This window comes from Ambystoma mexicanum, chromosome 2p (genome assembly GCF_040938575.1).
Source record: "Ambystoma mexicanum isolate Mex_15411 chromosome 2p, UKY_AmexF1_1, whole genome shotgun sequence".
NCBI lineage: Eukaryota > Metazoa > Chordata > Amphibia > Caudata > Ambystomatidae > Ambystoma > Ambystoma mexicanum.
This window is the reverse complement of record NC_090923.1, coordinates 723,488,391-723,508,316: the sequence shown is the minus strand read 5'-3', so window position 1 is coordinate 723,508,316 and position 19,926 is coordinate 723,488,391. Positions and strand designations below refer to the sequence as shown.

Below are 19,926 nucleotides of genomic sequence, written 5' to 3'. Positions count from 1 at the left end.
TCTTTTCTATTGGAGTGCAGGTAGGCAAGCTTACCATTGCACAACACGCACTTTTTGACTGCAATGCCGTAGTTCCATTATTGCGTTTTATATTCAACGTTTATCACCTCTGTTGTAACTGCTGATCGTTCGCCATTGACTCCAATACTAGATGGACCCAGATATAGAAGTCACTTCCATTACGAAAGTTCTCTGTTTTGATGACTTCAGACGCTATGTCAGAACTCTCTCTGTACATTGACATTTGTACTGACAGGTAATACTTTTCATCTCTCTTCACTTTGCTTAACTTTTCCTTTTCAGTTTTCCCTCTAATATTCCACTTATCTCAATGTACGCATCAGTCTTTCTAGGCTTAGGTACCTGCTATGCTAACATAATGTTTCAGTTTCATCCCACTGGCTTTTCTTACGATACTTTCCAGGTAATTTACGTAGTTTCAACATTCATTTCTCTCAATACCAATGGGAGGGTGTTACCTTGGTATTCACTGCAGTAATCTACGCCATAAAAAGCCCTTGCTGCCTACTTTACGTAGGACAAATGAACAAAGCAGCCTGTGATAGATGGGTAGAGCACAAATCAAACATCCGGGCCCAGAATCCAAAATCTACAGTAGCCAGACACTTCAAGGAATGTAGACACAATCTGGCTCAGATCAGATTCATCACACTAGAAGTAGACCATGCTAAAGGTGGAGATAAACTAAAAAAACAAGCTCAGAGAGAGATGCATTGGATCCCCTTGCTGGACACGGTTCACCCAAAAGGGATGAACGAAGGTTGCAATTTACATTGTTTTCTATGATCTCACAGCAGCAGTTGCGCATTTCTCCAAAATCATGCTAAGATCGGATTTCTTTGTTTAGTATACCATATGTTTTATGTGCTGCCACACATTGCATCAAACTAGGTTTTGGTGTGCACTCATCCTTTGTCTGTACAATTAAGGGAAAATGTGCCAACTTGAGTGATTTCATTGAACAAATAATGTAGTTTTATCATTAGTGTTACATCCATTGCTGTGACTTAATAGTATAACCCTACAAGAAATTGTAATAGTCTTCCAACCTATCTATCGAATTTGTTTTCACTTTTGTATGTAATATACAGTGATGTTGTAGCCTATGAATACATTCCCTAGTATTCACATTCTAGTTTCTCTTGAGATTTCCGCAGCTCTGTTATTTTGTGAACTAGTTTGGTTCTCCTATTGTGACCATTGAAAGGGTAAGACTCCTTTGATTACATATTTGTAACCACAATATGACTTATTAATATTTTGTGAAAACTGTAGCACAATACAGTATTTTTCTGAATTTTTCTGAACTGTAAATGTGGAAATGATGCTATTATTGTTATTATTATTTATGTTTTTATTCAGCTAACCATAATGTTGACCACCGTTGGTTCATTAACATTACATTGGCTATTTTTCAAACCTTTCAATTGATGAGGAATGACATTTGGATTTGTAAATATAATTTATCAAATCCATTCATTTCTGTACACTCTTCCCCACCACTTCGTTGATTTGGCTTACTTAACCATTCCTGCCACACTCGTCTAGTCCTCCGTCTATACGTGCACACTCTCGGCACTTTCCAATTTCGCAGTCCGTCTTCTATCGCGACCATCTCGTGTCTTCCATTATGGCATGAGATCTTTTCTATTGGAGTACAGGTAGGCAAGCTTACCATTGCACAACACGCACATTTTGACTGTAATGCCGTAGTTCCATTATTGTGTTCTATATTCAGTGTTGATCACCTCTGTTGAAGCTGCTGATCGTTCGCCATTGACTCCAATACTAGGTGGACACAGACATAGTAATCACTTCCATTACGAATGTTCTCTTTTTTGATGACTTCTGACGCTATTTCAGAACACTCTCTGTACATTGACACTTATACTGAAAGGTAATACTTATCATCTCTTTTCACTTTGCTTAACTTTTCCTCTTCAGTTTTCCCTCTAATATTCCACTTATCTCAATGTATGCATCAGTTTTTCTAGGCTAAGATACCTGCTACGCTGACAGAATGTTTCAGTTTCATCCCACTGGCTTTTCCTACGATACTTTCCAGGTAATTTACATAGTTTCAACATTAATTTCTCTCAATAGCAATGGGAGGGTGTTACCTCGGTATTCACTGCAGCTGCATGCTACAATTTCAGATTTATTTTCTTAAGGTATTTCTTTCACAGGCTTCCGTTTGACCACGTCTTGATTTCCTCACTGTTATGGATGATCCTTTAAGCATTCCTCTAATCGGGTCCCACTTTGGCTGACTCACCAGTTGCCTGACCAAATTATTATCCCGAAACGCGTTGTGCTTTCTATTTTTATAAAGAAGAACTGGACAAAAGAAATGTTCCTGTGGATATATTATTTTTGATTTAATGACGTGTATATACTATGTATTAATAATTGTATAACATTATATTGGCTGTCATACAGCACAAAGGTGTGCAGGGGACGGGAGTGTCCGATTACTTTCGGACACCATTTTTGTTCTCAAAGTCAGACAACTGACCAGAATCACACATACCTGACTGCCCTTTCCCTTCCTCACAGGGATAAAAGGTGGAGCACGATAGAACAGTACGAGCAAGGCAGACCGGACGACGAGACAGCTATCCCAAGGCGGCAGTTCAAGAAGAGGAGAAAGGCGGCAAGAACCGAAGGGCTAACAAGGAGAGAAGCAACCTTGCCCTTTCCGACCCAGACCTGCAAAGCCTCCATGGAAGGAATCATAAGACCGCGAACAATAGCCAACGTGTGTTGCAGCAGATGTCAACGGTACACTGAGCATGCCTATGCTGATAATCAGGACAGAAAGAGACGCTTCCTACCGTGGTACCGCCCTTGACTCCAGATACAAGGATAGCCAAGCGGTTCCTCACAGCCGGTGAGTCGAGGAAAGAACCGATAAGAAACCGAACTGTGTTGAACGAAAGTTGCAAAAGACAAGTTAAGTTCAAAGAACTGTTAACGTCTTAAGGGAAAACCAGCTGCAGAAGGGTCCGGCACCACGTGGGTGCTCAGAGAGACTATGGTTGATTCCCCGTTTTGTTGAAACTACCGATACCAGAAGGCCTTAGGAGAGCCGCAAGAAAAAGGCAAAACCTCCTATACAGTCGAAAGTCTTTGACCGGCACGTAATTGGAAAGCTAATGGAGATGAATCCCACATAGTGAGGAAAGGAAAAGAACTGTGTGGTTGGCAAGAGTAAACCCAACTGGGGGATGCCGATATAAAGGGCCGAAGCTTGATGCCTCAATGAACATTGTGTTGACAAAGGGTGAACCCTACAGAGGGATGTCCACAGTGAACCGTTTACAAAGACATTAAGACTTGTGAATGCCACAGGTGAAAATGAACTGGTAAAAGCTGTAGTGAACCCAACAGAGGGAGGCAAACATTCGAGAAGGGTCTGAGCCCGGAAGAGGGGGATCCAGGGGTGAAAAGCCATCACCCACCGACACGTGAATGTAACAGATACAATTGTTTGAATACAAGCCATAGTGAACCCGACAGAGGGAGACTGATATTCGAGAGGGGTCTGAGCCCAGAAGAAGGGGACCCAGGCGTGAAAAGTCATCACCCATCGTACATACGGAAAGGAACTTTTTGTTTATTATACTGAACACATCAGCTCCTCAGAGGCAAGAGATTTTTTGGTAGAAAAGAGACTAACCACCGGAGGTCCTGATACATGAGAACAGAACTGTATTCTTGTGCTGGGAGGGCTCGAGCATGTGCTGTGCTCAGGAGTCTCACCTTGCCCCGTGCTCAAAATGAGGGGAATGGAGACCCCCAGCTACCACATCCTGACTTATCATTTGTGAACACTTCTTTCTTTGTTGTGAACCCTATCCCACACTCTTTTTGCATTTAGTTGCAAGGATTGGCAATCGTTTTTTTTTAGTATATGCCCTTTTATTTGACAAGACGCCACTAGGACTGCCTTATTATTATTTGATGGTTGTAACTTGCTCCCATCTTAGATTTAGGTTAGGCATTTTTCCAACCTACCTATACAGTTGTCACCATGAGTTCCGTACACCTTCCATATGTTTTGGCTGATTGTTTCTATCAGCCCTATCCAGCATGGTCAATGGTGGGGTATCATCAGATATGTGGGCCAGAGCATTTTGGGTGCCACGACTTACCCACCACTGATTTACACCTCTGACACAGACAGCCAGGAAACAGACCAGAACACAGTACCAAGGTTCTTCTGAATGGCACGCAAAAACACAGCAGCAAAGTTATCTTGCAGTTTCCCTCTCCACCCACTTACTAACCCACCCCCTCTCTTTCATATCTGCCAGAGCACCTAGAGACGATGCAAATGATAGCAATATACAGGGTAAGTCCCAGTAACATAACATTAGTGGAGTGTTTATAGTCCAGGCTTGAGGTGCACTGGTATAGCAGGGAGGAGTTGTTCTACTAGCAAAGAAGGAGGATTAGAAATCAAGCATGGAAGCATTGGCTGCCCAGTGAGAAGCTGTCATTTTAAAAGAGCAGTGTCACTGCATAGCAATTATGATAAAGGTGCACTGGCAGAGCAGTGTGGAACTGTCCTCTTAAAATAGGACAGGGTTGATAGGTCAGGCATGGGTTACTTTGGCAGAGCAGTGAGTGGTTCTGCTTCTAGAGGAGATGGGTGGCTGTCAGTCAGTCCTGGGTGCATGGGCAGATGACCAGTGAGCATTTGTTCTGATAATAGGGCAGAGTGATTGAATTTAAATCCTCCTGGTCCCGAAAGTGGGCTTTTGTAAATTTGGTGTAAATTAGTCCAGTCGTTTTTTTTTTAAAAAGGCCAAAAAGTAGGTCAAAAAAATGTGTGATATCTGCGACCGGTCTGCGGACAATTTCCCAATTAGGTGTCTGCAGACTCGTCTGGGCCAATCCAGGGGTGGCTTGTGTTCGCGGACATCAAAGATGCACGCTAATTGGATGCTGAGTACATGTTATGAGTGTAGGTGTGGTACGATGTTTGTTGGAAGTGTGTTGAAAGTAAAGATATGTTTAAAGTAGTTAGATACCCTTTGGCATATTCTAACTATAGTGGATTTTGGATGAAAAATTGCAGGAACAATAATTGTTATGGTCTATTTGAAGTGTATTAGAATGATAGGTATTTTTAAAGTAGGTAGATATCCGTTGGCGTATTCTAACTGTCTTGGATATTAAAATGAGTATTGTAGTAATATGGATGTAGTTAGATACCCGTTGGCGCATTTTAACTGTTTACTGTACTATACTTTAGTGAGAAGATTTGAGAATATCAAGTGGGCATTTGTTAGATTTGTTGGTAATCTACATTTTGGAGAAATGGATGTGTCCTTACATTCTAACCAACCACTTGTTTTTTTAACATATGCAGTATGGTGGACTGATGTGGTTGTGGGTAGATCGTGCCTATGATTGTGAAGGTTTTCTTGCCAAGAGATACTTGGCCGTGTGTGAAGATAGTCAGCTTACAGTTATTTTTGGTAACATCTGCATTGTACCTTCGAAGCATTAGTATGACATATTGGCATTATGAGTTAATTTGTATGCTGGAACGATTGTTTGCATTGCAAAAAGGGCACAATATGCTATGATTTGCATTTTGGGGAAGCTGCTGAAATGGATTCGCAATTTGGAATGGATACATACACATATTGTTCATTAGGGATGGGCTCTTGTGAAACATGGTTGCAGAGAGTGCATGTATGTTTCCACGTGTATGAAATCTGGAAGATTTTAATTTATTGGGATGTTTTTAGTTTCTAGTACTTGTAGTAAGTACATTAGGAATTCTTTGGATCTTCCTGGGTGTTTAAGGTGAATGTTACCATTAGTGTTAGTAGTCTAATTGTTGCCTTATATCTAAGACACTTTAAGTGTTATCAGGATTATTTGTGGCACTTCTATGAATGAGGACTGGTCAGAGCTGTTTAAGTAAATGTTGTGTACAAATGGTGGCAATGTGAAGAGAAGATTGATTGCTGCTACATTTGCATAGCAAGTTACTCCCCTTGTGTTTCTGAATTTAAATGGACCAGAAAGTTCTGCTTTTGTATCATTAGGTATGCCTGCAGTTGTTTTTGAGAAGAAACATTTGTCTCTTTCTCTTCTGATTCACGTACAGTTGTTTTTAGACTAGCGAGTTTTGTGGTTGTATTATTTGATAGACTAGCAGTTTTATTTTTTCAGCGGTTTTGCTGAGATATTTTGTAAAGATTCTGTTTGTATTACTTTTTTAAAGCTTTTTTTCAGGCATAGGGTGCATAGCTAGGTGGGGGTGTACATGCATGTTGTATTCTGGGATGCAAGTAATGTTAGCGTTGAGTTTGTTTGCATCAAAGTTAACTGAGAATAGACCAATCGAGTGTACAGAGATGTGAAAGTGCTATGTAACTCATACCTTCGTTGCAGACTGTGCTGCCAATGTCAATCACTGCGTGATCTAGGGTTAGACCTTGCGATTTGTGAATAGTGATAGCATATACAAGGGATAGAGAGAATTGTTCTCTGCGTAGGTACATATTTTTGAAAAGAAGGAAACATGCTATTGTGCAGCCTATTTTCTTAACTTCTGCAAGTTTGTCAAAATGGATGTTGACAAACTGAATGCTGTTCTCATGTGGACATGCATGGAAACCAACAACTGTACCAATTGCTTCATTGATTAAACCTTGTTCTAGGTCAAGGTTACATTTTAGGATTACTCTGCAGTTTAGACACAGTGTTAATCCTTTTTCTAATCCAGCTGTGTTGAAGATACATTTTTCTAAGCTATTTTGTCGTGCTGTTGCTTTCTGACACATAGGAACTGTCATACCGTGCACTTCAAGTTTGTCTGTGGAGCTGATATGTACTATCGTTTGCATTTCTTTTTCAACATTGTATCATTCAATAGACTATAGCTTGCAGGGGTTGGCATTAACGACATACATTTTATATTTGGTTGAGTTCATTGTTCCACAGCATCAAGGACAGATGTGTTTTGCCCATATAGTTCATGGATTACTCTAGTTTTTAAGATGGATTTTGCATCATTAGTAAGCAGACCAGTTGAGAGCTGTAATCTGACGCATGTTTTGAGTTAGTTCTCTGTAGCGAAAATGTTGCCAGAAATTTACATTTCCAATGCTGCCGAGTGTGTTATGCCATTGTTTGTGTCCTAATGTTTTAAAAATAGGCTCATCTTTTACTGGTGTTAACTGTAGGAGGTCTCCGAAAACAATGATCTGTTTTCCTCCAAACAGTTCTTTGTAGTCGGTTTTTAGGACTTCTTGCATTATGAAATTAATTAAGGATAACATGAGGTTGGAAACCATGCTTTCTTCATTTATCAGGAGCACTTTCATTTGTTTCAGGATTCTGCATACTTTAGTAGCAGCTTCTGCTGTTAAATTGTAGTATATATAATTTGTTTTGGTGTTCTACTTGGAGGAGCACTAGTCGGTGTAAAGTTACACCTCCTATGTTGTAGGCAGCTAAACATGTGGGGGATGTTACAACAGCTGAAAGGTTGTTGTTTGTTAAGTTTTGTGCTGATTATTTTAATTAAGGACGTTTTACCAGAACCAGCTTCAGCACTAACATATAGGAGCAGCTACAAATTCTAGTGTCATGTTTAAGACCATGTTCAATTTCTTCAGTGGCTTCTAGATAAATGCTGAGTTGTTAATCATTTAGCTGTGATTTGAGCACTGACAAGTCTTCTTCATATTGTTTAGATTGATACAAGGTATTTTCTACCTCAGTCATGGTCATTTCTGCTTCATTTAGAATGAGTGGTTCTCCAAGTGGTTGACGGCTTCCTGTAAGGGAAGATTGACTGCCCTCAGGAGTGTCTTTATCTAGTATAGCTTCAATGTATTTGTCTTTTTGGCATGGATTGTTCAACAGTTGTTTGTTTTGTCTAAAATTGACATTTGTTATACTGCTTTCATTTGCTTTGAATGCAGCTTCAAATGAGCAATGTTAGCTAATAATTCTTCTTCTTTTCTCCAAAGTTTAACAAGTTGTAGCAGAGCCATGTAATAATGTTCTCTATTTTGCAGAGATTTAAATAACTTTATATGATTAATTAGGCTGAGTTTTGTAAGTTTTACTAGGCTTCCTTCACAAGTTGAGACTGAATATTTGCCAGTTGTCTCGTCTGATGTTGAGTAGTTTAGGGCTGTGTCGTAAAGACACGTTTTCCAAACTAGTACTTCTTTTTGGGTAGTCTGTGTCAAGTAAATTGTTTTTTTTAAATGTCCTGGCTATCGGGATCATTTGTTGCTATTGGTTCTATCTCGTGGTAGGATTTTAGTACTCTTTTCCAGGAAGAAGCTGGACATAGGTTTAACCAGACAATGTGTTCAGATTTGCCATATAAGGCGGTTCCTATTAAACGGACTGCAGCTTCATAGAACCCACATTCTCTATGGGAGAGCATTTTTATACCAAAAGTGTATAATTTTTGGGACAGTGTTTTGTCAGATGATATGTCATTCTAGACATCTTTTAGCTCTGTTTTCTCAGCTTTGATGAGATAGTGTGGCATATCTTGCAAATGCAGTGGAATTGTCTGCAATGTATTAGATGTCTATATTTGCATTCCACAAAAGGGCAATGATTGCATTGTAATCATTGATGTACTTGGATACTTCATCCCTTTTAATGTTGTATATGTTTTTATGGGATTTACCTTTTATGCTGCATCTAACAGAAGACATTAAGCTATTTACTTGTCCTGTTGTGCAAACTGGTTTAGGGAAACCAAAGCAACATTTGGTATAGTATTTACCTTTGTTTGTATATCGACGTCGGCAGTATTTGCCACACTTGTGCTTTTGAAGCATAGTATGTGTGTGTGTAGGTCAGTATCTGTGGTTTCTGAAGGGATGTCACAGGCAATATATTTCTGAATGAATTGTAAAACAGCGGCATCACTGTCATGGCCAAATAACATTTGGGAGCATCTTTTATCCACAAAAGCATGTGGATGTGTGGTACTCCTCTGGATTGATATTCTTTTCTCCAAAAGAAGGGTTCCACTTCTCTGAGTGGAGGAGTATTTTTATTGCAGATAAAGTGCAGCATGGTAAAGAAGCGATGGTGAAAGTACCTTGATATATTAACAGGGTCAAGAGAACAGCATTCTCCTGGTGTTTTTATAACGGTTCCCTCTTTATTTTGGTTTGCAGTGCGTAAGAAGTCGTGCAAGTCATCCCATGCATATTCTGCACAACTTAAAGTAACAAACCACGTGGGTGGGCCTACGTCCATCTTTGTCTTTTAATTTTTGAAGCAGTTGGGTAGCGGTTGTGTTTGAAAAATTAGAGCCTGTTTTTAAAGTGTGTGAAACTTCATAACATAGAGTTGCTAGTTCAATTTCGAACAGGAGGTGGAAAATGTATTCTACATTTTGTCTGAATCTGGGGTCTCCAGAATACATTAATAAAGAGCGATATTCTGATACACTAATAGTGTGGATCTTTCATACCTGCTTCCCTTTCCTGTAGGAAAGAGTAGAGGAAAAGAACATGCTTCTACACTTTTCACCCAAATGCTCATTGGAGAGCTTTTGGCTTGATGCATTTGGTATGTTTCTAATGCATCTTCTATGGTGCTTTTGGAGTGCAGTGGGTGCATTGTATACTGGCCTAAAATGTTGGCTGCAGTAACAGGATCTACACGTTCAAATTTGCCAGTTTGTGGCGAATCTTGAATTATTTGGGTGGTTTCATTTATGTTTTCCTTTATGTTTATATCACTGTAGTATTCATTGTTTTCTTTAGGCTATTGTAGGGCTTGTCTAACTTTGTTTAAGTCGACTATTTGTTGCCAATTCTTTTTTGTCTTTTGTTGGCACACCATTAACTAGTACAATTTATTATTGATCTATTGGCCGTTTTACTCCTAGAGTTTCTACATTTTCTGTAAGATCTAATAGCAAATATAGTACTTTGCCACAAATGCCTTTTAGTAACTCAGATGGAGGAAATTTGGCTGTTTTCAGTTGAAGGCGTATTATAGCTTGAAATTGGTGTATTATTTGGAATATAATGCTCCCATACAAGTTAAGTTGTTGGGGAGCTTTTGCAAGTGGTAAGATTTTTAAGTTATTAGTAATAGCACGTGATGATATTTGGTTATTGTCCAGCTTTGTATTGCAGTATGTGCTTACTATTGAGGGATCAGTTATTTTGTACCTATTCTCTGCTGCTAAATATAAAGCTAATTGGAACCATTTGTATTCCTCATTGCCTTCTATTTTGTAGGCCATATCTACTATTTGAATGCTCTTTTTATAAAAAGTTCTGCGACAACAGACACAAACTTTGGTATTTCAGCAGATGTGTTTTTAAACTTAGTTCTTTCTTTTTTGTATGTGTTTGTAAGGTGTTCAGAGTATGGCTGAATGTCAATGTCCAGATATTATTATTGTGCATTGCAGACAAACTAGTTTGGGCTATGTTACTCCAGTGTCTATGCAGGTTGCATTAAAGGATATGTTCCGAAGCTTAATGGAACTATTTCCATATGAAAACATTATTTTTTCTGAAATAAATCCAAGGAAAATATGGAGATGTCCAAATGTGTTTTGTGTACAAATAGAAGCTAGGCACCATGTGAATAAAGGGGAATGCGCTTTTTTGAATGGTTTAGGCATGCAGGATGTGGCCATGACATCTTTTGATAATGCTAACATCAAATTTGATAACGTCAATTTTTTTGAAGAGATGGAGTGCATCTGACTGATCTTCGCAATCAGATTTTTTTTCTAAATATTCAAAATGCATTCAAGCAGTTTTTGTGAACACATACAATATGTAATCAAGTATTTGCCCCTTCTGCCCCTTCTCTCCTTCCCTCCCCTACCTTACCTTGCCTCTCAGACAAAAGAACAAAAGCCAAATAAATATAAAAACCAAAAACACTAAAAGGTTCTTTTAAGAGCCACCATTTTTAAATAAAAAACAAGTTAATTGATTTTAATCCCCCCACCACACACCTATAATTTTCGAGACGTCTGTGGACATTCGAACTGTCCATGGACTATGCAGGGTGCAAAATGGTCCTGTGATTTTTTTCTCTGTTCTTTTTTTTAACTGTGAAAGGTGGCTCCTAAAGGAACCGTTTTTTTTTTTTTGTGATTTTGTCTTTTTTTAGTTTTTTAAAGGAGACAAGGTAAGGTGGGGGAAGGGACGAAAGGCAGGAAGGTGCACCAACCACAGAGATTGAGGGGCAGATGGACAGGGGAAGATGTTTGGCGGGCCTTAAATTTAAGGTAGGTCAGAGTGTTCCTCATGCTCATTGACCGCAGCCTCGAAAGTACTTTGAAATTGCTCCTTCATGCAGATCGGTTTGTCGCAGTACAAACATAGTACTGTGACCCTCGAAAGGTAATGGTCAACAGCATTCTGTATGACCTGCGAGGCGGCTGCTGGGATCCACTGACCCACAGGAGTCACCTGTGTGGTTGCAGGAGCAGTCGAGGAAGGTGGGGTAGAGATTGTTAACCTGCTTCTCCCTGAGAAAGGAACAGCCTTTCTCAGAGCAGTCCGGTGGTTGGTTCTGGTGTGGAGCCGCATGCAGGTGGTCCCGTATGAGTAAATACCCGGTTTTCTACAGTGCATCTGACCTTGTCTGCCGAGCCTTTGGTGCACCCCCAATGGTGGTGAAAAACTGCCACACCCATGATTAACGCGGGTGCTGGCGGTAGGCACTTCTTCTACCTCATCTTCCTCTTCATCCTGTTCTGCATCACTGTGGCTCTTCCCCTCTCCAGGCCCACCTGGTGGTGATGGTGGTGGCCCCTGGGGTGGAGGAATGGCCATGACAGATGCCATTGTTTGTATGCTGGAAGTCTCCTGCAAGAAGGTCTCCAAAGATGCGCTCTGCTGGTCTGCCAGATTGAGAATAACTGAAAGTAAGGGGTGGGCCCCTTCAGAAGACTGTCCGCAGACCTCGTGACTGTCCGCGGACTATCACGTCAAATATAAGCCTTGGAAAGTTGTAACAAGTTGACAGATCAACTAAGAATGGTTCTAGCAGCTCTGGAAGGGTAAATTTTCACGTCCACATCTCTGTCGGCTGTCCGCAGACACCATTGTGTGAGAGACCGCTGGGTGCATGCACGTGGATGTCAGTAAACGGGCGCCCTGTCCCCGGACTAATTAAAAGTGCATCATGCGAGAACTGACATGTCCGGACACAGAGCAATATCTGCGGACGCCCAATTGTGTGAACGGGCACTCCAGACGGTCGTGGTGTCCGTGGACTATTCATTGGGCCTTTTTAAAAAAATGTATCAAAGAATAATATACAAGATATTATTAGTATAACTAATACATTTATGGGGTATCAGAATGGGAAACAAATGGTAGAATTTGGAATTTCTATACAATAATCATCAGGGGAGGGAGGGAAAGAAATTTCATCAAAGGGTCTTTCATTTATAGTTTGGAAATGTTATGGGGGTGATTGCTGGGGGCAGGAGGACAGGTACAAGAAGGGCAGTGATAATCAAACTTTCTAATAACATGTTTTTTAACATAATTTCAAAATTCCTTAAAGTCATTACTAAGTTCATCCATTTTTGCAGACAAGATCATAATTTCATTATGTACAGTTCGGGATAGGGATTGTCTTTGTGATTCTTGGTATTATCCATAATTAACTTGGGGTATTGTTTCTTCATGTAAAGTATGTACTATAAGAAAATAAGAAATAATTATTTTAATGAGCTGTGTATAAATGACATTATGTGTTTATACTGAAAGATGTACTTGAGCTGGTGTGTCAGACCCAGCCCTTTAAGACGAGGCAGAAATACTTAGACACAGATGGAGATGCAGAATATTACTCAAACATCAATAATCAACACTGACTCAGGAAGTTGGCAAAGTGCATCTGTTTAAATATCAATTATCTAAAACAGGGAGTTACAACAAACATCAACGCGTTTGCTCGATCTTCACATTCAATGCAACACATAAAGCAGGTTATGTACTATAAACTCATCTTTATTGACGTCAATCTGCATTGCCAACTACAAAAACCTACTTGGGATGGTCAAAGGCTTACAGGGAACATCTAGGTATATGTTCCATACTTGCCAGGGAAGGTGATTGGGTGTCTAACATCAAGTGGGGCAACTAAGCCCTCTAATGCAGGTTTCTACGAACATCATCAAATACACAACGTCCCATTGGTTATGCAAACTATAGGGCTCTCTATTACGTGTCCTTCTATAATTGGTTGCCGCCCTTGTACCTATCTGTAATATTCCACCTATGCAAGCAATACGCAGGCTGGCACACAGGTGCTGGTGGGCTGGTCATAACCATAGCTTTCCACCAATTTAGCACTGACATTCATCATCACACTTGCAGTCTGCTAGTCAATTAAGGCTTTGAGCTCAGCCTTGGAAATGTTCTCTGTGCTGGAGAATACAAGGGAGTATAGCATGTACTGCCTTCTTGGTTTCGATACAGCTCATCATAGTGTCAATTTTCATCTGACTATGTGACTGTAGACCATGTTTTCGCGTCTTACTGCATTTAAAATACTATTATTTGGTGAACCTCTGATGTCTTTAATGTTCTTGCGCCTCACTTATGACAGAAGGTTTGTTCTTTTCACATGTTCTGTAATTGTTTGTACGCACATCCAGGCCCACGGTGGCCTTGACTTTTTGGTGTTGATCCAACCAAGCATTTCGTTGATTTACCTCCATGGTTACGTTTTCCGATTTCTAACTGCGACACACTGAAAAAGTATTTCTGCTCATGGGATCCAGCTCTGCTAAAGTGCATTGTGGAATCATCCATAGTCCTTACATTTCATATGTATATACATTGGCACATCACCACAATCTATTCACAACATAGCTAGCCTTTAAGAATACTTTGGGCCTCATTACACGGATGGCGGTAAGGGTTTACCGGTAAGGGTACCGGTGCCGGTAAACCCTTACCGCCTTACTACGAGGTCCCTTTGTCGGACCCTACCTTAACGGCTGGTTTTACCAGCCGTTAAGGACGGGACCCGCAAAGAGACCTTGGAGGTAATTACGGTACCGCAATTTGTGGTACCGTAATTACCGCCTTCCCCATTCCCATTGAGCCGTATGGGGGCAAAAATGGGAATGGGGAAGTACCATGGTGAATGGGGAATTACCGCCCCCACACACCTTGGAATAGGGTGGGAAATTCCGCCATTCACCATGACGGACTCAGTAAAATACCGGCGGCAGCCATGGTGTTAATAGCGCCATGGTTACCGCTGTCCATGTAATGGGGCCCTTTGTCTACTTGCTTAACTGCATCTGTACAATTATAAAATGACTTGATATCTTCCTCATTATTTCTGTAGCATGAGCATCTTCATCTCAAGCCCGAAATGTTGCTAATCTTTAACACCTCCTCTTTATAGCCTATAGAATATTTATGTTCTCTCGTCTCTGCATTTCTTCTAGGTGCGTCAGCTCTGCTTTTCATGACGTCACTAGTCTTCCCTTTTGCTCAGTTTTCACACTTCCTCAGGGAATTCATTCAAATGGCCATCATATTGTCATGTATGCATGTATGGCTTTCTCAATGGGAATCTTACTTCCAGGATTCTCTTTGGTATAGGTATTCTCACTGGTAATGTACGTGTCTCACACTCTGGCTCCCTACATATAGGCATAATGGGGAGGAGCTTTGGATGGGAGTACTTGGCTCCACCTCTACATACTGCTTACCATTAGAGTTGTTATCATCACTCATTTCTTCTTTTAGAAAGTTGTCTTGCAATCACCCAAGTGTGCTTGCCATTTCTGTTAGAATAACAAAACAGTGATATTTGCCCATAAGAAATGCTTATATAATACATGGTAATAATAGAGAAATAAATTCAGTTTGGTAAGGGGTTGTTTTGGAAAGAGCTCCTGCTGTATCTGAGTCTGTATGAAGAGTTGTACTGAAGTGATAATATGATGTGTACAGTTATGGTTTGGGCTTGGTGCATTCCATTATATTGTGTGCTGAATGAAAAAATAATGTTTACATTTTGAAATTGTACAAAAGGTATATTTGGGTGTAGTAAATATAAGTAATGTTGTTTTATGTACATGTTTTTGTTTGTTGATGGGTACAACATTTTCTGTTGTCCTTTGTGCTTCTGGGTTTTGTTGATGCTACATGATGTCTGTAGACATTCGTTCTGTCCGTGGAGTCGATGGCTTTCATATTGGGGTGAGTATGATATAAAGAAGTTGTAGCAAATTAAGGAAGGGTTTTGGTAAAAACCTATGAAATGCAGTAAAAAAACTTTGTTATAAAGGGACGTTATGTTTACAAGAAAACCGAAAAACCCCATACATTCGCCAGTTATGGTAAGCTAAGCAAACATAACACGCGCCACCACCCTGCACTGCTAAATCTAACACCCAGGACATCAAAGATGACATCACAAATGTCATTGATAACATCACTGATGACATCACATATCTGGGCCACTTGTTTTCGTTCACTGACATATCTAGGCTAGTTGTTTTTGTTAACCGACAGTAAGAATTTCATAGATTCAAAGGGTGCTACATAGCTAGACATTAACCTTGTCATATGCTCTTAAAGTACTTTCCTTGGAGTTTGATCTTAGCTCATGGTGCACATACATGGGGCAATAAGCAGGCCTAAAACCCACAATTCATTTTCCTACATAAAGATGAACTCTAATGTTATTGGTATTTTGTAGTGATGTTGTTTCTTTCCTCCTTACTGGAGTTTCCCTGTATGTGCCTCAGCTTTCTATGCATTGTGCCTCTCTATATGTATTATTTGTAGTAACACAAGTGTGTAGTAAGTCTTCTATTTATAGCTATTAATTTGAACTTTAACATTAATCACGATTCTGATAGGTTTGCATTTATTATTGTATTGGACAATATTAGCAGATTAAAAATACTATACTTCTATGGTGCATGCTGCACTCATTGCCTATGTGTATGTATTATTAGATTCCTGTATTAAGAACAACACTCCAGTATAATGTTTGACTAGATGAGTACATTTTTTAATACATTTAGTAGTTTATGAGTGGTCTCCGGATCAGCCCTGACATCTTGCTAACAACATAGTACACACAACTCCTTGTAGGAAATTTTCATCAAAATTGTGTATGTGATGTCATCAGTGATGTCATCAATGACATTTGTGATGTCATCTTTGATGTCCTGGGTATTATTTGTAGCAGTGCATGATGGTGGCGCGAGTTATGGTTGCTTAGCTTACCATAACTGTTGAATTTCTGGGGTTTAACATGCAACTTAACCATAACGTCCCTTTAACAAAGTGTTTTCACAGAATATGTACGTCAGGTTTTTGGTGCATTGGCAGAGCAATGTGGAATTCCCCCCGCTAACAGGGATTATAGGTAAAACGTTGGTGTATTTGCAGACCAATGGAACAATGTCCTGCAAGTACAGTATTTTTATTTTTATTTCTGTCAGACATATAATGCATTCGCAGAGAAGTGAACAATTTACCTGCTATGGCTGCAAGGGCAAACCACCAAGTAATCCCTAGGTTTGAGGTGCAATGAGGGAGCAGAGGAGAAGTCGTATCCTAGCATAAATGGTAGGCATAGGGTCGAGATGTATTTCAGGAGTTGTATGTATTACCTTTAACAAAGCAACATTGTGGTTGCCCCTTATGTGACCACCATATCCTCGCATGAACCGCATCGTCAGGTTTACAGGGTAGGTATCTTGGAGAGTAATAATCCTCACTGGGACGGTGGGTGAAAACTTCAAGCTGGTGAGGGATTAGTGTGGCAGACTGGCAGCTGTGATTAGTGATGTAGGTTTTGGCTTTCTCTTTGCATCGACCTCCTTGAGCCTTTGGGTCATGGTCCATGCTCAACAACAGCAAAATATAAATACTCCACACGTGGTTGCCACAACAAAAGAACCATATCCTTTCATTTAAAGGCGCTTCTTGTCCGGGGGTATTTTTCTCTAAACAGCACTCACGCTAATGAATTGTTATTTCTAAATAAATGCATAAACGGCATGCTGAAATGCCGCCCCCTGCTGGCAGGCACACAAGGCGGTTGGCAATGTTGATGCTGGTAAATTAGGCCCAGCCTTTAGCACACTGCGTGGACGTCGCGAGCACGGTTCGGTTTTAGGTCATGTAGATGAATGCCTCTAGTGCGCTACCGCCTCGACAGCCCCGGCCCAGTCTTGACCTAGTTCCTTTAATCTTACTTCCGGAAGTACTAACACTAACCAAAGAAAGTTCAAAACAAGATTCATGCAAACTGAAAATATCCATAGTACACCTCGTGTATTTTACAAGCAACAGATTAGGGCGTAAATCTCACAAAACGGAGCGTTTGCACTGAAATCTAGGACATCGTGGAGGAACGTCTTATGAATGCTCAGGCCAAGCACAACCGCCAGCGTCTTGCGAAGGGCACAATCAATTTTGCACGCTATGCTCCCAGCGTGGCTTTTTGGGCTTAGACCCTCAGCAACCACACTCGGGGAGCTCAGAGAACTCCTTCGCCTCCTTCGGAATTTCGCAAAACACACAGTAAGGCTCTCCAAGCCTCCGGTCTGAGCGAAGGACACTTGCTCCCCCACCCATCACTCCCATAAGACCCACTCAAGGAACCAAAAGCACCTCCACTCAGTGTAACTCAAGGAACACTGTCCAACACACTCGGGGAACCGGCAGACATGCAAGTAAGGAAAAATCTTTCTGGTCAAAAATAAAAAAAATGCATTCTGGGCGTTGTAGTCTTTGTTAAATTTAAATAAACAAATACAACTTAAGTACCTGACAAAGTACTCTATCAGTAGAGACATCTGCTTACCCCACCTACCCAGTGCCCTCCCAGACCACAACAACGTGCCCACACTACATCATCGACTGGGTGAAGGTGATGGTGACACCGCTCACCTCTTGCTGTCCTTCCGGTTCATCCTCGGTGTATCCCAAAGCCTCTACTAACTCGAAGAATCCCTGGAGCGTCCCGTGAAGTGCATGATGTCACAACTCGCCCCCCCTCGTGCGGTCCTCACAGAGAGGGGCGGCGGTGGGTAGTCTCTCGTGGTTTGTTGTTCGAAGTTCAGAATGCGAAATAAGATCGAAAAAGAAAGAGAAATGCTCGAAGCACAGGGGTGGGGGACTGAGGTGGAGGGGTGGAAGTACTGCCGCTGAGGTCTGAACCACGCCTCTGAGGATGCGCTGAAGAGGAACTGGCGACTGCTCTCTATTTCTACTGATCTCACATAAAGAGGAACTCGATTGGGGATGCCCGTGTACTCCCGGAGGCCAGAACTGAGTTGGGGGGCAGGGCTGGAAGTTTGAAAGAGGTGACTAGTTGGGTGCGGTTGGTTGTGACTGTCCAGGGTGCCCCATGAACTGTCAGTTTGAGGAAGGACCAGTCTGGGTTGAGGGCTAAAAGAGGCCCTGTAATATGTTGTCAAAGTTCCCCAAACTGCACTGGGCAAGTGAGTGAGCCCCCAACCCTGGGAGTCTGGGTCAGATACCTCAGAACATTACCAAAATATTTTGAAAAAGTGGACCAATGGATGCATATCAAGTCACACTTTAAAATAAAAAGTCTTGTTTCAAAGCAGTTCATGATCTCTGGCATGAAGCTGCATATTAAATCATGACACTGTTTTATAAAGCCCGGTGTGACTAAAGACATGTAAGTAAGTCACTTAATTGTCGCCGTATCAACATCATCGAAAGTGACGTCACAGAAAAGCAAACTACAGCCGCGCATCGTTGTCGATGCAGGGCATCATGGGATATGGCATTACAAGAAGCTGCCATGAGTAAGCCAAGTGATAAAAATCTTTCAATTGCGCAACAATGAGTAGTGACTATTATTATAATGCACGGGGCAACAATATAGTGAACTATGAGCGAGGCGTTATTTAATAGTGTACACTGAACAGAATTGCATGCTGGCACTTAAGGCAGGGAGAGATTACATGATTTGTCCAAGATCAAACAGTTTGGTTAAGTGGCGAAGCGTGGATAGAGCAAAGTCTGCAAAACAGATTCCCTGGTCTAGTTGCTACAAATATTTATTAAGTTTTAGGTTTCAAGAGCTAAAATAAGACTCTTTTTATTAAAAAAAAAAAAGAAAGAAAAGGAGTGGATTTGACTTAACTCTCCCAAAGCCCTTTGGACTAATTCCTGTGACTATCATTCATCACAGAATGAAAAGAAATGTGATGGGTGGAAGGGCATTAATTAATATTAAGCATTGCCGTTGCTATGGACAATCTTTCACACCATCGTTTATAGCCCCTCTGTGCCGTTGCTGGAGGGGTTCAGTTATTTGCAAATCAGTCTTGCTTCTACTACTAATGGCCCGACCTGCTAGGCCACGTCTTCTCTGCCCGGAAAAACAGCACCCTTCCACCCATCACTTTTGTCATTGCTTCGCATAAACACGCCTTTCATTCCTTGAATTTCTTCACCAGTGGCTTAATTAATTTCTTCCCTTCCCTGCTTCTTTTCCACACCTTCCTCCTAAGTTCTTCGTAATTGTTTTAAGGCCATCCTTTAAATACTTATATCACTCTGCTGACGTCACCATTCCTTATGTTTCATTAACATCCCATAACATGTCATCTCCATTACGATTATTTCTTGCCCACGTTTCTTCCCATGCACGTACGCATTTCATTCTCTCCTGGTTTTCTTTCTTTACTTGCCAGCATTGTAGTCCCTTCCGCTATTCTATCACTTTACTTATCTTAAGTGGCTTCCCCTTTGTGTAGAGAAATATGGATCTTTGTGATATTTCCGAAAATAAAATATTGATTCCCAAATATCCTGCAGCCGCCCCATGCACCTCCACATTTTGTATTAACTTTACAGCCTCCCACCCCACACATACATATGTGGTGAA

At 40.9% G+C, this 19,926-nt stretch overlaps 1 protein-coding gene across 1 annotated transcript in view; it reads right to left on the bottom strand.

Moving 5' to 3' along the window:
• LOC138566724 (RAS guanyl-releasing protein 4-like) overlaps positions 1-18,204 on the bottom strand; it is a 670,136-nt gene extending 651,932 nt beyond the window's left edge. The window contains exon 1 of the mRNA XM_069644328.1: positions 17,952-18,204. Coding sequence (XP_069500429.1) covers positions 17,952-17,974 — 23 coding nt within the window. The 5' untranslated portion in view covers positions 17,975-18,204. The remainder of the gene's footprint in view (positions 1-17,951) is intronic.
• Between the last annotated feature and the right edge of the window lie 1,722 nt (positions 18,205-19,926).